Source organism: Artibeus jamaicensis, unplaced genomic scaffold, assembly GCF_021234435.1.
Source record: "Artibeus jamaicensis isolate MK-2021 breed Jamaican fruit bat unplaced genomic scaffold, CSHL_Jam_final contig_402, whole genome shotgun sequence".
In the NCBI taxonomy this organism is placed as follows: domain Eukaryota; kingdom Metazoa; phylum Chordata; class Mammalia; order Chiroptera; family Phyllostomidae; genus Artibeus; species Artibeus jamaicensis.
Genome location: NW_026521818.1, coordinates 20,249,482 through 20,270,660, shown reverse-complemented (window position 1 = coordinate 20,270,660; position 21,179 = coordinate 20,249,482). Strand labels below are relative to the sequence as shown.

The following is a 21,179-nucleotide window of genomic DNA, read 5'->3' as shown; positions in this document are numbered from 1 at the left end:
TATTATAAAAAAATACTATGAACAACTATATGCCAACAAAATGGACAACCTGAAGATGAAATGGATAAATTCCTAGAAACATACAGTCTTCCAAAACTAAATCAGGAAGAATCAGAGAACCTGAATAAACAGAATACACCTAGTGAAATTCAAGCAGTAATCAAAAGACTCCCAACAAACAAAAGCTTTGAACCAGATGGCTTCACAGGTGAATTTTACCAAACATTCTGAGAAGAACTAATACCTCTCTTTCTCTATTTAAAAAAATTCAAGAAGTAAGGCCCCTAAGCTCATTTTATGAGGGCCAGCATTATCCTAATTCCAATATCAGATAAAGACACTACAAAAAAAGAAAATTATAGGTCAATATCCTTGATGAACATAGATGCTAAAAATCTCAACAATATATTAGCAAACCAAATATAGCAATGCATCAAAAACATCATACACCATGATCAACTGGGATTTATGCTGGGAATGTAAGGATGGTACAACATTCACAAATCAATAAATATGATTCATCACATAAACAAAATGAAGTATAAAAACCACATGAGCATATCAATAGATGAAGAAAAAGCCTTTGATAAAATCCAGCACCTTTTATAATAAACACTCCCAGTGAAGTAGAAATAGAGGAAATATACCTAAACATAATAAAGGCCATATATGACAAACCCACTGCCAGCATCATACTCGTGGGCAAAAACTAGAAGTGTTTCCCTTAAGATTGGGAGGAAGACAGGTATGTCCACTTTTACTTCTCTTATTCAATGTAGTACTGGAAGTCCTAGCCATAGCAATCAGGCAAGAGGAAGAAATTAAAGGCATCCAAATTAGAAAGGAGAAAGTAAAACCATCATTATTTGCAGATGTTGTACATAGAAAATCCCAAAGATCCCACCAAGAAACTTCTAAAAATAATAAATGAGTTCAGCAAAGTAGCAGGATACAAAATTAATATCCGGAAATCAGTTGCATTTTTATATACCAATAATGAACTAACAGAAAGAGAGATTAAGAAAACAATCCCAGTTACAATTGCTTCAAAAAGAACTCAATGCCTAGAAATAAATCTATCCAAGGATATAAAAGACTATACTTGGAAAATTATAAGAAACTGAAGAATGTACAAATAAGTGGAAGCACCTACCATGTTCATAGATTGGAAGAATTTACATTATTAAAATATCCATACTACCCAAAGCAATCTATAGATTCAATGCAATTCCTATCAAGATACCAATGATGCATATCATAGAACTAGAACAAATATTTCAAAAATTTACATGGAACCACACAAAAGGCCCCGCATAGCAACAGCGATCCTGAGAAAGAAGAACGAAGTTGGGGGAATCATGCTACTTAACATCAAACTATACTACAAGGCCAAAATAATGAAAACAGCATGGTTCTGGTATAAACAGAGACACACAGATCAATGGAACAGACTAGAGAGTCCAGAAATAAATCCACAACTTTATAGTCCATTAACATTCAACAGAGGAAGTGAGCTCATACAATGGGCTAAAGATAGTTTATTCAATAAATCATGTTGGGAAAATTGGAAGATATGTGCAGAAAATAAAACTAGATCAACTTCTTACACCACACACAAAAATAAATTCAAAATAGATTAAAGTTTTAAATGTTATACCTAAAACCATAAAGATCCTAGAAGAAAACATTGGCAGCAAAATCTTTGGACATTGCCTGTAGCAATATTTTATGATATATTCACCAGGCAAGGGAAACAAAAGAAAAATTAAACAAATGGGACTATATCAAACTAAAAAAGGTTTGCACAGCAAAGGAAAACATCAGCAAAATAAAAAGAGAATTCACGAAATTTGAGAACATATTTGCCAATATATATGATAAGGGGTTAATATTCAAAGTTTATAAAGAACTTAGGAAACTCATCACCAAAAAAACCCCAAACAACCCAATTAAAAAATGGGCAAAGGACCTGAAGAGACACATCTCTAAAGAGGGCTTACAGATGGCCAATAGACACATGAAAAGATACTCAACATTACTGATCATCTTACACCTGTCAGAATGGCTATCATCAGTAAATGAACCAACAACAATTTCTGGTGAGGAGGTGGAGAAAGGGGAACCCTTTTGCACTGTTGATGGGAATACAGACTGGTGCAGCCACTGTGTAAAGTAGTATGTAGATACCTCAAAAAATTAAAAATGGATCTGCCTTTTGACTCAGCATTCCCATCTCTGGGAATGTATTAGAAGGAATCCAAAACACTAATTTGAAAGAACATAAGCACTCCTATGTTTGTTTCAGTGTTATTTACAATCACCACGATATGGAGGCAGCCCAAATGTCCATCAGTAGATGAGTGGATAAAACAACGATGGGACATTTACACAGTGGAATATTACGTGGCCATAAAAAGAAGAAAGTTTTACCCTTTGTGACAGCATGGCTGGACCTGGGTAATATTATGCTAGGCCAGTCAGAGAAAGACAAATACCATATGATTTCATTTATATGTGGAATCTAATGAACAAACTGAACTAATAAGCAAAATAGAGACAGACTCATAGATAGCGAGCAGGATAACTGCTACGGCAGGGGTGAGGTCAGGGGCTGGAGCAATTGAGCAAAAAGGAAAAAGGACTCATGGACGTGGACAACAGTGTGGTGATTGTGGAAGGAAGGGAGGTGGAAGGAGACTAAATGGTAATGAAAAAATACAATAAAAAACAAAATAAAATAAACTTATCAAAATTAGAAAATAGGAATATACTGAATATGTAATGAAATTGTGTACTTTTAATAAATTGTACAATTTATTAAATGGTATGATTATATAATACATGCACAATCATTCTGAATTCTACTGGTATAGTTTAAAACTTTAAAAACATGAGTTCTAATTATTAGGCATTTTGAAAACTTACAAACAAAATAAAAGCTTACCTAACTCAATACATCCACCAATTCCCAGGAGAGCTCCTGCGCTATGATACAGAGGAAGGGTTATGTAAATAATGTCATCAGTAGTACAACCAAAAGCCCACAGTCCAACGGAACCCTTTAAAGCCTGCAGCTGAGTAATCACAGCTGCTTTTGGTAGACCTAGAAGTAAAGAAAAAAAATACATATGTAATATATAACAGAAATCAAGTCTAGCCTTTCCTAGACATTCCTCTTTTTTTTTTTTTTAGGTGTCAGAGGTCTTTATTGAAATAATAGCACAGTTACACTTCAAATACCCTTTCCACTTATATACAATAGCTTAAAAATGCTCATTACATGCAGTGCACAGACAGTTCAACAATTAGAACCAACTCAAATGCATCTGAAATAAATAAAATAGCCTACTGAATAATTTAAAGTAAAATGAATGAACAATATGAAAATAAAGATACAAAAGTGTTAGGATTACTAGACATGCTTGAGGCCACCTAACCAAGGCCAACAGCAATTACAGAACTAGAAGCTAGCAGACTGGATACACCGTAGACCCTGAAAATAAAAAGAATGGAACTAGAGATGACAGCAACAAAATTTAGAAAAGCAGATGGACGACTGACACCACCCATTCAAGAAGCTGAACACTAAGGTGAAGCCTTGAAGAAAGGTGATTTCCCTCAGAGAATCCCACAGAGGCTCAGAAAGCTGACCAGCAGGTGCCTCATAGAGAAAAGATAGTTATGGAACTATAAACAGGGAGTTTCATAGAAGTTCTGTTTATGAAGCAACTACGTCAAGGACATAGAAAAGGGAGTTTATGTAACTCTTACCCCTTGTTCATCAAGTTATTATATAACCTCCCTAGTCAAAAGATATAAATGGTATGAAAATTGACCTCAATTCTTTTCTTATTCGGAGATGCTCTGAATTTGTTCCTGGGTCCTGGAATATAATCTTTTCGTGATCCTGGGCAAACAGGACTTGGCAGTAGTAAGGGTTGCTAGGTAATAGTCGACATCATCCAAAGAGTTCCCTTATAACCTGCGGAGAGAGCCTATGAGCAGACCCTACTCCCACTGTGTAACTTTTCAAAGCCTCACTTCCTAACTTGCACCAACACCTCCTTCATTATGAATGTAATGTTTTTGGTGGTGAAAATCAAGTGCTTTTTATGATATCAGGGGGCATAATATTATAAATTCTCATATTTTTAGCATTACAATCAATTCAGCTCTGGATTTTGAGTTGCAAAACATCAGTTTCTGTTAGAGAGAGAGAGAAATGTGTTTTATTAAAATGTCAATTAAATCCTTACTGAACTCAATGTGATTTTGTTACACTCTTTGATAGCTTTATATCCATAAAGCATGGCATTGTCTGGATGCCCAATTCCGTATGTTGCTCTGTGCTTCTCTCAACAAGATCTCATAATGCTCAGGACTTTAGGCTATGAGAAGATATTTGTATTTCTTTCCTGTATAATACAATCATTCACAAACTAATTTTGTAAGAATATCAATATATGCTTTTTAAAAAGATTTTATTTATTTGTTTTCAGAGAGAGGGAAGGGAGAAAAAGAGGAAGAGATACATCCACATGGGTTGCTTCTTCCGTGTCCCCTTCTGGGGACCTGGCCTGCAGCCCAGGCATGTTATTTCCCATTCCTAACAGGGAACTGAATTGGCGACCCTTTGGTTCTCAGGCTAGCACTCAATCCACTGAGTCACACCAGCCAGGGCTCAACATACACTTTTGATATTTGCTTTAAAATGCAAAAGAATAAAAAAGAAAAGTAAACTACAGCTCCAGATTGCTTCTTCTTCCCTGGTAGATCTCAGGTTTATGAGATCTTATTAAAGGTGATCTTATTAAAATCTCTTTATGAGATTTTATTAAAAGCGACTCTGGAAATAGCAGGAAAAAGAGAGACTGGACAGTTGGAGAATAAGAGAAAGTCTGCATTCTCCTGCAGCTCCTTTTTAGCCCTTGACTAGGTTTACCCTTCCAGATTCTCATCTGAGGACTCCGAATAGCTCAGAATAGCAAAAACTGACAGACACTGACAGTCATGAACCCCCAACAAAGTGCCCTGGACAATGACACCAGTCAGTCCCCCAGGTCCACTTGGACACACTGGGCTCATCTAGTCAGGATACGGTATGTTTTGTGTGTCTGTGTTCTGGTGTCTGTACTTTAAGTATTAATTTCAGCCCAAAATCAATAGATATTTGGGTAATCCTGTGGGGTAAAGGTTAGAGACCAATAGAACCCTAAAACAAAAGGATGTTGAAGAAAATAAAGACAAGATAGAGAGAAGAAATTTTCAAAAAATTATTATAATTAATATTCCAAGAGAAATGAGACTACAGAATGTCAATAATACAAAGGTAATAGAAAGAGGAATATTCAAGAAGCATTAAAGAAGATAAATCTCAAAAAGTCAATTGAAAGATAAGAGAAGAAAAATGGGATAGAAAAAATACAAAATGAATAACTCCATCCAGAATGGCCAATCTTCAAAAAGTTAGAGTTCCAAAGACAAACAAATAAACAAACAAGTGAACAGGGAGAAAGAACAGAAATAAAAAAGGAAAAAGAAGAGAACGTACAATAGCATTAAAAATTTTTTTCAATTAACTAGACTTGCAAGATCTGAGTTTCTAGACTAAAAAGGCCTACAAATTTTCCAGCAAAAAAAAAAGAAGATTTAGACCAGTCCTAGTACAAGTCATCATGATGTTATAGACTAATAAAAACTCTTAAAAGATTCTAAAAATCCCCAAAGGAAAATAAAAAGAATACCAGTTTGCACATATAGGATAAGATATCAGAAAGAAAAAGACCACTCAGTATGTATGCTGAAAGTCAGAAGGTAATAATAGAGCATGTCTTCAAACTTCTGCTACAGCTGGAATCTGTTTAGGATTTAACATTTTCTACAAGAATATAAAAAACTTTTAAAGTAGACTGATGGATTATCCAGCAGGATAATTAGAAACTATTTAAACTAATCTCTTCTTTTTATGTATCAGGAATCTAAGGAACAGAGACGCTAGCAAAGATCTTGTCAAAGAAGCTGGTCAAGGCTTCAGCTGTGCTTCGCTCTTGGTACTGCCAAACTGGAAGACAATAGCCAAGTAGTAAGTGGACCTGATAGCTTGGCAAATTAAAGGTAGACCAAGTTAAATTTAATGTCACTACCCTTGGCAGACATTTGTCCAACATTGTTGCTTTCTTTTGAGATCTTAAGAAAAAAAGAAATCATACCTGTTGTTCCAGAGGTAAAAATATAAAGATAAGGAGACTTGAGGTTGGAGGCAACATGGTGGCTACTTGGCACTAGCTTGTCAGATGCTGTCGTCAGTTTTTCTGTGAGTGAAATTATGCCTCGGGGAACAGAGTCTGTCACTCCCCAAACACTGATACCCTCTGGCAGGTTGGGGAGGATTTCTTCTATGGCTTCAAGTAAATCTGAAAACCAAAGGATTAGCAGTCAGTAAACAAAACATAAATCTCAAACCATTCATCTGGTGCTTTCTCTGGCCTGTTGGAACAGAGATAAAATTTAAATACAATGCTGATTTAATTTTCATGTTGAGTAAGTAATATCTAAGTCATGTTATGATTCTATTTCAACAGGACCAGACTAAAAGGGAAATCTAGTCATCACCTAATTTAATCAATGCAAATAGACCTATTCAAATTGGATTTTGGGTAGGCCATTATCCAAATGGCTATTTTTTTCCCCAATTTTCAAATAAAACTAATTTTTAGACTCTGCTTTAAATCTAAGTTCAGGACACTGCACTAAATGCTGTCCTTGAAATATTGTACAACTCAGTAGCTCATTATGCCAAACAAACGTGTCTGTCACTGTTTAGTTCCACAATAATGTAATACATTTGGGAGAACCCCCTGAGCACTCTGAAATCACAAGACCACTATGACCTAGAAACCGCCGCAGAGTCAAAAGGTAAATGAGATTTAGAGAAGCCAGTGGCCCTTTACAGTTACACAAAAAAATGCCCAATTACCAGCAACCACCAGAAGCTAGGAAGAGACAAGAAAAGATTCTTTCTTGGATTCTTGAGGGGAGCACTGCCCTGCAGACACTTTCCTTTTGGACTCCTAACCCCAGAACTGTGAGGAAACAAATTTCTGTGGTTTTAAGCTATCCAGTTGTGGCATTTGACTATATAGCATCCCCAGGAAACTAATACACCAAGGTCACAAGTTGGTGGATGGTAAAGTTGATGTTATTATGACCCAAGTGTAACTCTAAAATTTATACATGACCTCATGAAAGAAACCAATGATAAAAAATATTATTGAATATAAAATATACCCTGGTCAGAATGTTCAAGAACATGTAAATATGGACCTTTCCATCTAAGCAATTATATTTATTCTCAAGTTTTAACAAAAGTTTAAAAATCATCACAAGGGATGTTCTGCTTTGAAGCTGAGTTCAGGGCACTGCATTAAAATTTTTTCTGGAAATGTCAATCACTATCCAGTTATTTCAAAAAGCCATCTGGAGACTTCCAGTCAGGATGGCAGCATAGATAAACATGCTCGCCTCCTTGCACAACCACATCTAAATTACACCAAAAATGTAGAACAACTGTCACTCAGAACTGTCAGAAATTGAGCTGAATTTGACAACTACAGAATTAAAGAAACCACATTCATACAGACTGGTAGGAGGGGCTAGTGCCCCATCCCCGTGTGGTAGGTAACAACTCAGGAGGGATATCTTAGGAGTAAGAAGTCCCAGCTCCACACCAAGCCCCCCCAGCCCAGGGTTCCACTGCCAGGAAGTCCCTATAACTTCTGGCAGCAAAAGCGAACAGAGATTCGCTCAGTGGAAGAAACTTTTAGACTCCCAAGCAGTTCCTATTAAAGAACCCACATAGACTACAACAGACTCATTCCCTCTGACCTCTGGCACCAGGGTAGCAGCTTGAAAAGCATCAGTGGCAAACAGGGAGGAACTGAAGTGTCTGGCAGCAGCCACGGTCCTTTTTCTGAACCCTCCCACCACACAGAGTTAGATGCAGGTGCCATTTCTGAGATTCCATCACCCTGGCTAACACTGTTTGCCCCACCCTAGAGATCCCCAGAGACTCTGTCCCACCTAATTTATGGGCCCACCCAAGCTGCTGTTCCATGTGAATGGCTGATCTTGGGTCTTGCTTCATAATTTCCTAAATCCTCTCAAATAAGCAACAGCCAGCTTCAGTGAGCCCCCAGCTCCTGTACCTTTTGCTAAGTGGCCCCAGGCCCAGCATACAATCAGCCTAGATTCACAGCTTGGCTTCCCCTAGGTATCTCCAAGCTCAGCACAAGTAGCAGCCAACATAAATTGTTGTACAGTTCAGGCAGGGTGGCCTGTGGCAAAACGAAGATGGGTGTTGACCTTTCTCAGGAAACCACAGAGCCTGTGTACGCAGTGGGAAGCTACAGGCCACTTTGGGGCACCACTGCCCTGCACCTTCACAGCTGTGCCTCCATGGAGGGTGGAGATGGGTGGTCAATGGACACAACAGCCCTTGCAGCTGACTCATCTGGGTAAATCCCTCCCACTGACCTGCCGGCAGTAATCAAGGCTCAACTACAATAGGAGAGTGTACCCATTCCACAGGAAAGGCACACCTCAAGTACTCTGTTTAGTGGAGGCTGTGCCACTGGACCCTACAGGACACCTACTTCATTAGGCCACACTACCAAGATAGGGAGTCACAGCAGGTCTACCTAATACATAGAAAAAAAATGCAGGGAGGCTGCCCAAATTAGGAGACAAAGAAACATGGCCCAAATGAAAGAACAGATCAAAACTCCAGAAAAATAACTAAACAAAATGGAGATAAGCAAGCTCTCTGATGCAGAGTTCAAAACACTGGTTATAAGGATGCTCAAGGAGCTTAGCGACAACCTCAGCAAAATAAAAAAGACCCAGTCAGAAAGGAAGGATACACTAATTGAAATAAAGAATTTACAGGGAAACAACAGTAGAATGGGTGAAGCTGAAAATCAAATCAATGATTTGGAACATAAGGAAATGAAAAATAACTAATCAGAACAAGAAGAAAAAAAGAATCCAAAAAATGAGGATAGTGTAAGCAGCTTCTGGGACAACTTCAAGAGGTCCAACATGACAGGGATGCCAGAAGGAGAAAAGAAACAGCAAGAAACTGGACATCTAGTTGAAAAAATGATGAAAGAAAACTTCTCTAATTTGGTGAAAGAAATAGACATGCAAGTCCAGCATAAAGAGTCCCAAACAAGATGGATGCAAAGAGGCCCACTCCAAGACACTTCACAATTAAAATGCCAAGGGTTAAAGATAAAGAGACAATCTTAAAAGCAAGCAAGAGAAAAGAAATTAGTTACCTACAGGGGAGTTCCTATTAGACTATCAGCTGACTTCTCTAAAGAAACTGCAGGCTAGAAGGGATTGGCAAGAAATATTCCAAGCCATGAAAAGCAAGGACCTACAGCCAAGATTGCTCTAGACAGCAAAGCTATCATTTAGAATCAAGGGCAGATAAAGAGTTTCCCAGACAAGGAAAAACTAAAAGAGTCCATCATCACCAAACCATTATTATATAAAATGTTAAATGGACTTTTTAAAGAAAAAGATCAAAATTTGTGAGTAATAAAATGGCAATACACACACATCTCTCAACAACTGAGTCTATAAAATAAACTAAGCAAACAAGAACAGAGACAGAATCATGGATACAGAGAATGTTTTGACAGTTGCCAGATGGGAGAGGGATGTGGAGGAATGGGTGAGGAGGTGAGGGGTTAAGAAGTACAAATAGGCAGTTACAGAACAGCCATGGGGCTGTAAAGGACAGCACAGGAAATGGAGTAGCAGAGAACTTACACACATGACCAATGGACATGAACAATGGTGGGAGGATTGACTGTGGGAGTGGGGTGCTGGGTGGAGGGAGGCCTGGGGGAACAATTGGGACAACTGTAATAGCATAATCAATAAAATATAATTAAAAATAAAAAGCTATATGTCAGCCACTGTTTAGTTCTACTATAATACAAGGCACAGGAGAAAAACTCATGATTTCCTTCCTCAAAATTTATAATCCAGGCTGATCACAAAGAGGCAGCAAAAGAAATATGTCAAATGGGACAAGGCGGTTCACAAATAAAACCTGCAAGAAAACAAAGGGAACACAGAGAATGATAGAGTTTTTATTTTGTAGGTGGCAGGCAGATTGGGACTTGAGATTTTTTTACATTAATTTTTATATCTATAACAAATCCAAATAAAGTAAACTGCCCGAGTCCAGAGAAAATAACTATGATAGTTCTACTGAGCATACACAGCCAGCTGCTGTATGTAGATTGCTTTGGTAAGAGGGAGAAGTGAAAAATATTATGAGGAATGCTAGGGGAAGAACAAGTTATAAATAAATGACAAAGCAAGACAAGCAAATAATCTAGACTTCCTCTTTTAACTTTTAGCAGTAAATTTTGTTTAATTGCTCTCTGTGGCACTTTGCATGAGTCAGTACAAGTCTCTGAACCGACTCATTTCATTACCTTAATTTCAAATCTCTCATCTGGAATTGTAAATTAGCAGCATATACTTTTACATGTTCTTAATGATATGTGTGTCTAAATTGGCAAAATTAGCATAAATCAAGTTAAAATATGATTCATCGTGGCCCAAAATCTTTGTTGGAATTGTAGAGTCTAAAGAAACAGTGAACATTTACAAAGTGAAGGGGAAATTTTACAGGAAAAGGGAAATGAATAGATTCCTAAGAATCAGAGGAGTTACAACTTAATTTCCTTCATACATTAAAAGTAAATTGACTTATAGAATTTTAAAGCAGAATTTTATCTAACAAAACATTTCTGTAATAGTGGAAGGAAATGTGGGTAACAATAGTAAGAATTGAGACAAAAAACTGAACATATCATATAGGGGATAAAGAATCATTGTTTACTTATCACTGTCAATCTTTTGTAACAAGAAGAAAAGTTTCAGTGTCATTTGGAAAGTAAATTCTGAACATTAAGCCCTAACCTCCCCCCTCACCCGCCCAAATAGCATTTGTTCAAATACTTGAAGGAAACTTGGCTGTGTTTCATGAAGGTTTACTCTTCGGTGAAGTGTCTTGCCAACGAAATAGGTAGAACCGCAAGGTGAGGGCCCCCAGAGGAGGATATGTAGCCTCCTTGGGTCATCCTCTGGCTGACTGTGACTTGCATACTCACTGTGAGAGATGGAGAGATGCCTGGTCACAGAACTGAGCTCTGCCCTTGGGATCCATCGCGTGTGTGCAGGTGTTAAAAGTAAACCACCATAAGAAGATGAGACAGCTGAATATTCTATGACCTTTAACAAAGTCTACATTGCAGGAGAAAGCTCAATCTCTCTTTTCAAAGTAATAGGGTCTTCCAGAAAATACAAACTGTTTCTTGCATTGTCAGGCACTGTGTCAGGAGGGGTCGCAAGCATAAAAACAGGTTTCTCCTTATAATCCTTTAGCACTTTTTCGACAAATTAATTTCTTACCTCTACATGTATCTTATTCAAATTTCTGAGACTATAAATTCAATGAGTTGTTCACACTGTATTAAAAACCTCTTGATACACTGGCAAACATTTCAACTTTAAACTTTTGTGCATTAATAGAACTAATATGATATTCAACTACAAATGGTCAACTTTAGCTTTCCATTATTGCAAGGTAGAATCAAATGGAAATTACGGATCTCACCACATGCTTATAACTACCATCCTCCTACCCAGAGCAACTCTATAGGCTGTTCACAGAATGCATGGGTGAGCTATGGTTTCTAAGAACACTGACGTGTAAGTACTTAAGCAATGTCCTAAAGCAATTCATATCATGATGTAGATACTAATCCTTCACATCAGTCCAGAAACTCATTTTATCAGAAATAATGTGTCAGCTATTTTATGAATATTAGTTTATTAACAATCATCATAAGCCTAGGAAGTGTGCAGAGGCACGTCTTTCAATTGTGATTACACATTCTTCCCTGAAGCAGTTTTACTAACTGCCCTGAATGGATGCGCACAAGTTTGTAAGTGGGTTTGTCTTTTCCCTTTCAGGTGTCCTCACATCTTCTGGGGAACAAATAGGCAAAAGTGTACAAGAAAACAAGAAGCAGAACACTTCATTTGACGTTGTTTCCGACACATCTATTGCCAGTTAACAATCGTTACTCAAATGCGACCACGATGGCATGATGCGTCTGCTGTACTGTTTTTATTTTTCTATGACAAAGCAGTGAAAGTTAGAAAAGTAAATGCACAAGGGAAGCTCTCTTGACACGAAGCTGCTTAAACTTCTATGAAAATCAGTTGTGTTCTTTTGGAATGGAGGCAATTCTTGACCTAGTTGAGTCTAAAATGGGGGGGAAAAGGGCATTCTACTAAATATAAGTAAAAGAAATACCCTGAAAATTAAAATAGATTTTTGTCAAGGTTTCCTAGTACATGGATAAAATAATAAAAGTTCACATAAACTATTTTATCTCTCTGAATACCTATTACTTTTTATAAAACCAAAAGGGTCTTTATGTTTTCTCAAACTCTTAGTTTTGGTCTTTAAGAAGCAGATGGCTTTATGGTTGAAAGTCATTTGGAGAATTACAATGGCTCCTTTGTTAACTGGAACATTTTCCCTGCACGTTCTGAATGCAACAGATCATGAAAAGCGACAGGGCGAGGCCGCATGCATTATTTTAAGTTCATCGAACAGACACAGGATATTTACTTCTTGTGAACAGAAATCCAAAGCCCTCCTAAACATGTTGAGATGCAAAATACTATTGAATCTAAAGCCTTCAAGGTAACCAGGTGATTTTTAGCTATACATTTATAATTACAATGATTTAATATGTGGTATGCTGACAGAATCTGAAAGCTTGTGGATGCTTAGTGTGTCTAAAACACTGCACCTGTGGGGTGTCATGAGTCTAGCACTTGGCAACTCTGATACACAATAACACAACAAAGAAGTTCCACTGATATACCTACTCTCAAAACCAGTTACCAAATAGACAGCAGAGGGTCAATTTATTAGCCAAAATTTATAAGTAAATAAAGTTACTGAATGCCCATATGTACCTCATAGTTTTTTGTTAGGTCATTCAATCATCTGGGCAATGAATATTTATTGAACATCTCCTCTGTGCTAAATTCTGAGAATGTTTCAGTGAATAAAACAAAATTCCTCACCTCAAAGAGCTTATTTGCATCTGAGCTCTAGGTTATTCCCAAAGGCACATGAATATCCATTCGTGAACTGGCTATAAAAGTTTATCATCCCATTGCATCACTGTGAATCACGGCACACCTGCGGTGTGAAAGGTGCTGAGAGCCAGTAGATGGATAGAGGGAAGGAATAGAAAAGGCATGAGGGGGATGGTGAGGAAGAGGAGTGGATGGGAGATGATGGAGATGAGGGAATAAAAAGGCGCAGAAAGGAGGACAAAGACAAACACGCACCCAATATGCTTTTATGATTTAGCATCAGAAAATCTGGACTCCATGCCCACACTGCCTCTCGTAAAGGCATGAGCTACAGGAGGCTGCGTGCCCACTCTATGCTTTCCTTGTCTATAAAACAGGGCTGTGGTTGTGGTGAGGATCACAAGACAATATGTGGAAAACACTGAAAGTTATAAAGTACTTTGAGAATTAAAGAGATTATTATTATTGCTATAAATATGTCCAGGGTGTAATTGCATATACTTTTTCAAATGACATACAATCATTGCAACATTTCCTATTTGTTCTCAGTAAAGAGAAAAGATTATAGAGGCAGATGACAACCTTGACAGAAGGCAACAATAATCAGAGCTGAAACACTGGGGGAAAGGAATAGGTTTAATCTAAGCATATTTAATTTTCAACAAACACTGAAGTTGCCCAGGGAAATTTAAGGCACTACCTGATAGGTCTTCTGCACCAAATTACACAGATATAAAACTTCTTTGCAAGCACCATGAGAGAAAGGAATACTAATGGTATAAACACTTTCATTTTTTTCTGGTTATCTGTGTATTAAAAACCTGATGTCTTAATATTTGCAACTTTTACTTTGCTATGTTTGCATAACTGGAATGCATGCAGTTTTCATAGTTATGTCCTAAGGGGACCGACAGCCCCAGAGACAACTGGCCTGTCCAGCACAGCAGGGTCTTACACCCGAGACCAGAGTCTTTGCTCTGCAGCCTCCTGAGTTGTGTCATCTTAGTCACCGAGGTGACTTTCTTTCCTTCTCACTCTCCCAAGGAGAGCTCTGCATCTGCCTCTCAGAATCACTGGGAGTGTCTTTTACACAGTCGGCCTTGAGTAAATGGCAACTGCTGATATTTTTATTAAGAAAAGTGACAGTAAAAATAACATTTGCCCTGTGGCTTAGCTTTTCCTTTGGCTTGCTCCTAGAGACAGAAATCATTAGACATCTGCCACAACCGAAACTTCACCTATCACCATGGACATTGTCTGGTCTGTCTGTAAAACCTTTTTGAAATTGGTTCTATAATACTTCTGAAATGTAAAATTTTGCTAATTTTTCTTATAGCTAACACGAAATAAGGTTGTAGCAGCAAAATCCTAGTGAGATGCCAATCAAAAGCCTTGGCCGAGGCTGTAATAATAATAATAATAATTCAATTCAGTGAATTGAATTATTTCAATTCGCTGAGGATCTAGTCAGTACACATACCAGGCACTCAGCTAGCCACTTTCCAAAAGCTATGCCATTTAATTTTCAGAATCACATTGTGAAGGGGATGGTATTATCACCATCTTACAACCAAGCAAAGTGAGCCCAGGGTATCTAGCTGATTTTATCTTCTATCACACAGCTAAGACGTGGCAGACCATAAATAAAACCCAAGTCTATCTGATTAATTTCTGTCTAAATCACTTGACTGGTCTTTCCATCTCCATATACTTACTTTCCTGGGGGATATAATGATTTAACTGTACATCTCTATTAGAAATATCCAATGAGAATCTAATACCTCTGAAATTTATTCTAAAAACTATGTATATATTGTTCACTGATTAGACTCAAAATGCCAAGAACACAGTATTCCAGGGTAAGAGCTTCAAATACGGAAAAGTTATCTAAGCTGTGTCTTAGAAAAAATCTAATAATTAATCAAAATAGAATTGTCCCATCTTTTAAAAACCTATATAATTAATATATTTTGGAGGTATGCTAAAAAAGAACTATTAGTAAGATTTAAGGTTGATTTCTCCAACTACCTTCTTACTAAGCAGAGCAACTAAATGGTTCTGGCTTAAAACTCCAGCATCTGCCCTGGTTGGTGGCTCAGCTGGTTGGAGCATCATCCTATAAACTGAGAGGGTTGTGGTTTTGATAACCAGTCAGGGCATATGCCTACATTGTGGGTTTGATCTCCAGTTGGGGCGTACACAGGAGGCAACCAATCCATGTTTCTTTCTCACACTGATGTCCCCCCCGCCCAACCTCAAATCAACAAACATATCCTCAGGTGAGGATTTAAAAAACGAAGAAACTCTGGCATCCCCAAGTGGCTTTTATATGTAAAAAGACTGTTAGTGTTCAAAACAAAAACAAGAAAATAATGAAATTCATTACTGCAACCAAAGGAAAAGCAGGCACAAGTAAAACGGCAAATTGGTCCTAATTAAGCAACAACTCAGTCAACAGTAAAGTCTGCATACTCTAGTTTGAGAGTAACCAGGTCTATTCATGTTAAGAGGCCTTCCAGAGACTGGCTGTTTCTCGGTTGGCCTTAACATTTCGGCTCCAGAAACTAAATTTTCAAGGGTACTGTGGCCCTCTTAGTTTGCCTTTCTAAAGGGAATTTATGGCTCATCAATTTGTAACACAATTTAAAGTTTAGATTTGCTCTAGGAACCGCAATCTAGATTAGAACAAGCAATACTATGGGAAGTGGAATAACATCAGCGTATGTCCGAAGATGAACTGTGGTACTTTTCCCCACTGCATTCCCATTATCACTTGTCCCTGCACAAATGGTAAACATTGTTTCACCATGTTATTAAAATAGTGTGACTTATTTATCCTTCTTATTACTACAGTTCAGAGAATAAGTATCATTGTTTTCATACTTCTAGTTTACAATACTTTGTAATGCAACCCATCTTCCTAGGTTCTTTGTTAATAATTAGGCACTAAACCAAAGACTTTTCTCCTTAGCTCAGGCTCAACATGTGTATCCAAAGCCTAACTCCAAGGGGAGAGAAAAGGTTAAAACTTACTGAATAAAAGAAAGCTGTGTGTGGTATATTTACATGATGGAATACTACTCAGTCATATAAAAGAAGGCAATCTTTTTTGAAAGGAAAGAAATTTCCTTGGTGATGGAAGGCGACCTGACTGGGTGGTGAACGTACAAGACAATATACAGATGATGTATTATAGAATTGTATACTGGAAACCTATATAATTTCATTAACCAATGTCACCCCAATAAATTCCATTAAAACAAAACAAAACAATAAAAACTGTGCTTGCCATTTGTCTAAAAAGAGAAGAAAAAGAAATAATCATGTACAGAAGGGGGCAGAGAAGAGCGTGAAAGAGGCCTAGAATCTACCAAGAAACATCTCACTGGCTGCGAGGTGGGTGCTGGACCTGGCTAGGCAAATCCTAATTTGCAACCAGTGCAAAATAAGAATAGATATGAGGACCGGAATTCATGCACTTCCAATGAAAAATGTTTCTTTTGAGAATCTAGTCAACTTTGATAGTGCTACTATTAGAGGCAGGCAGGTGGTATTGCACAATGAAATCAGGATAACTTTCTTACTCATCAATAAATTTTGTCAGATCTGAGAAAATCTAGAACTGACTGAGTTCTAAGTAAGTCCGTGTGTTATTGCAATCAGTGAGGCTATAATAAATAGCAGTACAATTGTCCTCTTCTCCAAACAGTTAGAAGCGGAGATTTCATAACTTTCTGAAACTGTCTTGATATTTACTAATCTACAACAGAGTAAGTGATCAAAGTGTGAAGGGGGTATTAAACCACGAGTAATAGAATCGTAAAATTATTTTGTAGCATGCAAATTTCATCACATACCCAAAGTATTAGATGTGCATTGTTCTAACAGAAAAACAAAAACAAAGAAACAAACAACAACAACAACATAAACACTGGAGGGGTTAGAGAACGGTCAGGGCTGACATTCTGCGGCAGAGGACACCCCATACTCTACCTGCGCCCACCACGAGGGCCCTAGGCTCACAGCTGCGGATGCAGTGCAGTAGGGAGTTGGAGCGAACGTTGGAGTTGAGGAAGGCCACCACACAGCCCAGCTTGGCCAGACCGAACCACACGTGGACAAAGTCAGGCTCATTGCTCATCAGCAGAGCCACAGTGTCCCCCCTTTTCAGCGTAGAATGGTTCAGGAAAACATAGGCCACTTTGCTGCTCCTTTTGTCCACATCCTCATAGGTGTAGATGTCTCCCTCATAGATGATGAAAGGTTTCTGGGGCCGCTTCTTGGCGCAGCTCATAAATTTATCCAGGACAGTGACAAGCTGCCCTTTCCGACTGTACAGCTGCAGCCGAATTCCACAGCGTAACACCTTCAGCAGGTACCAGAAGTCGTTCCAGAAGTAAGGGAACAGGAGTTTCTGCACGAAGTGCAGTAAGACTATTCCGGCCCCTAGACCTGATATCCATAACAGGAGCATGGGGGCCACGGGGCCAGAATGCCCCTCTGGTCCCAGCCTGCCGAGTGAGTGTCCCTCTCTTCCAGGCAGGTTCTCAGGGTTCAGGACTGGCACCTGCAGTTTATACCAGCCTTTGGGGGTGGAGTTGGCCGTTGGGGGTGGAGTTGGGGTATGGGGGAGAGAACCTGTGAAACAGAATTAGGAGTTTTCAAAGAGAAGCTTGCAACATAGGAGAGGATGCCAGGAATAAGACTTGAGACACCTTGTGGCTGCGAAGAGAGAGCAGGATTCTGGCGAAATCAACGCAGGCAGCCTCAAGGGGCCTTGACACAGCGCCTTCGCCAGACGGTGGGTTCCTCCGCGGCACTTTCCAGCTACGTCCTCCGGTGGGTTGGGTCAGTTCCCGGCTCCTCGCCTCGGTGGCCCTACTGGAGACCCACCCACCACCGCCTCAGGAAAAGTCCGTCCAGGGTCAGGGTAGTTCTTCCAGGGGCTGCAACTTGGAGGCTCAATTGGAACCAGCAGAAACTGGGGTGGCGACGGCTGAGAAACCACAGCCTTCAAATGCCTTAAGGCGCCAGAATCCGGGGAGGGTTTCGGGGCCACACTGCCGCCGTTGGCCCCGAGGCCCGTGGGATCCCGGCGCCCGGAGAGACGCCCTCGCTGCGCGGCAGGCTCTCCTCTCGGACGCACCCGCACCCGGTGCCGGCCACCTACTCCCAGGTGACCGCCGCCGCTGCCCACGGGAAGGAGCAGCCTCCAATCCCGGCCGCAGCCCGCAGCTCCCCTCCCGGTGACCTTGGGGCTGGTTGATCTCTCCTTTCAACTGCGGTGGGGTTGTCCTCCGCCTACCTCCCGCCTCCTGGTTCCGGGCCACCCCCTGCTCTTGCTCCTACTGCTTGTCGCTGCACAGCTCGGGCTACCCTCGCCGGCTCCTCCCTCGGCTCTTATACTGCCTTAGGACTCAGAAGGGCCTCTGGCGGGGAAGCTGGAGGACGTGGCAAAGGGTCCGAGAGGACCAGGTGGCTGGAATTGGGTCGTTTAATTAAGTCAATAAAGAATTGAGAGACCTACAACTAGAGTCTGGAGAGGAGAGGGGGCCAAACGAAACTGCAGAGAGACAGAGGCAGAGAGATGAATTGGGCCGTCAAAGAATGTTTGGATTCTTGAATTCTTTGTGCATTAAACACCATAAAACTGGCTTGTTCTACAAAAAGTATTTTTGAAACCATAAATTACTAGGTTGTCATGGACATTTATATAGCAATTCAATGCTTAGAGTGCCCAGTGCTTTTCACAAAATTTCCAAAAATGATTGATTGATGTGGGAGCCTAAGTCCATATCGACATCCATATATTTTTTTAAAAGTATAAAATACTGACTATTCTTTGTCCTTAAAAATAATTTTTAACAGGTCATTAAAAAAATTCTCAGACTTCAAACTAAGGATTCTAAATGAGAAAGAAGGAAGTGGAGAGGGAAGAGGTAATTGCAAAGAATAACAATAAAATCTTATGCAATGATGAAATTTTACTGAAGATAAAAAAAAAACTTGAAGGGCATTTAATTATTTTCTTTTCCTTGCAGACACCCACCTCAGCTCTCTGGTTTTAAGGAGTATATAAAATTAATTGTACCCACTGAAATGATTAAGAATTGCTTTTCTGTCTATGTCTTGCAACTGGGTTCTAGCTAACCTCAGTTTTTCTTTTAAAGAAAAAATAGCTCTGAAGACAGACATCTAAAATGATTATTTGTAGTCACAGAGAAGAGTCCAGAAGTAAGACAGGCTCTTAAAATCCTTTTGTGTACATGAAGAAAACAGTTTCTAAATTTACTCGGAAGCTCTGGTCTTTTCAATTCAGAAACATCTTTTTAGTTAAAATAAGAGTATCGGTATCAAATATTTCACAACTCAGGAAAGCAGTTTATAACTTGAAAAGCACATTTGAAATTCTCTCCTTTTTACTCCCCGTTCTAGTCCTGTGGTGGGCAGTTAGACAGGAGCGGAGCAAGGACAGAGGACAAGGTACAGAAGGACACCAGGGTGGAAAGCCCCTGGGGGCCTGGCAATGGGGAAAATAAGGACCTCACCCTCAGGGCCAAGGTTCCCCTCTGGCATATTGCTGGTCCCGGGGTTTGGGTCCTCCTCTGACCTTTCCTCCCCTGGCATATCACTAGTCATATGGTAGACTAGTTTTTCTTTAACAGAAAAACTGAGGTCAGCTAGAACCCAGTTGTAAATCACATGGTAGACTAGTGATATGCCATGAATGAACATGGCAGCCAGAGAATAGCCCTTAAGCATTAAGTCCCAAGACAATGAGGTTCTGACCCACATCAAATACACCTGGGCCTCAGTTGCGCTCTAAACCCCAGAAAAAGCAGCAAAACCAGACACATGAAGCCCTGCTGACCTCAGCACCAGCTATATTGACTAATGGCCCCCTCCCCTAGTGCTGACCAATCCGTGGAGACCAAAACTCTGAAATAACACCCCTATGAAACTGATGCATATTCTGTTGATATCCTCCCCCAGGACTTCCCCTGAAATCCCCATTCTTAAAAGCCCTTAGGATGGAGGACCCAGTGCCTCTCCCTCCTGGGGGGCATGCTGGAGCCTTTCCCTTTCCCTTCCCCTTCTTCCTCCCACCCTCAGTGCTACCTTTACCTTCTCTCCTGAGCTCCAAGGACCCTTCTTTTGCCTTTATTACTTGATTCATGAATCCATTTCTTCTACTGCTCACTTTTGCCTCTGTGACTTTCTAAATAAACTTTCTCTGTCGTTTAAGTCTTGGTTCTGAATTCTTTCCTAACCAGATCTCAAGTACTAAGGTTGCTGAACCAAGGTGTGGTTTGACCCTACCCATCTAACACTTGGTGCTGTTTTCACCACCAACAGTCTGATTCACTCCTCTACTAGAAGACATGAAGCACAGAACAGAATATGGAACAGCTGGTGTCAGACTTTTGGCTTTCCAATACAAGTAAACTCTGTCCTCCTCTACTGGAATAAAATGAGTAACGAAACAAGATTTCCATGTTTTAATTTTGTTAAATTAGAAACATTATGCAAACATGAAAACAATTACCATCTACTGTTACCAGTTTCATAAAGGGAGGATGTATTTCAACATTAAAAAGAAGAAGAAAGGGAATATCGTTATAATAAAGGAAGATATTTCAAAATAAATAAAATTACTTCACCCTGGCTGGTGTGGCTCCGTGGATTGAGCACCAGCCTGCAAATCGAAAGGTCACTAGTTCGATACCCAGTCAGGGCACATGCCAGGGTTGCAAGCCAGGTCCCTGGTTGGGGGAGTGCGAGATGCAACTGATTGGTGTATATCTCACACACTGATGTTTCTTTCCCTCTCTTTCTCCTTCCCTTCCCCTCTCTTTCTCCTTCCCTTCCCCTGTCTCTAAAAGTAAATAAATAAAACCTTTTAATAAAATAAAATTAACTGCATAGACCAATGGAACAGAACAGAGAGCCCAGAAATCAACCCAACCCTCTACAGT

At 39.5% G+C, this 21,179-nt stretch overlaps 1 protein-coding gene across 2 annotated transcripts in view; it reads right to left on the bottom strand.

The window, feature by feature from the left end:
• Nucleotides 1–18,492, bottom strand: part of SLC27A6 (solute carrier family 27 member 6) — a 71,079-nt gene extending 52,587 nt beyond the window's left edge. The window contains exons 1-3 of one of the 2 annotated variants that reach the window (XM_037138203.2): nt 17,197–18,492; nt 6,210–6,413; nt 2,945–3,103 (exon numbers count right to left, since the gene is read on the bottom strand). In XM_037138203.2, coding sequence (XP_036994098.2) covers nt 2,945–3,103; nt 6,210–6,413; nt 17,197–17,677 — 844 coding nt within the window. In that variant the 5' untranslated portion in view covers nt 17,678–18,492. The remainder of the gene's footprint in view (nt 1–2,944; nt 3,104–6,209; nt 6,414–17,196) is intronic. The other variant, XM_037138204.2, reaches the window with a different exon arrangement.
• Between the last annotated feature and the right edge of the window lie 2,687 nt (nt 18,493–21,179).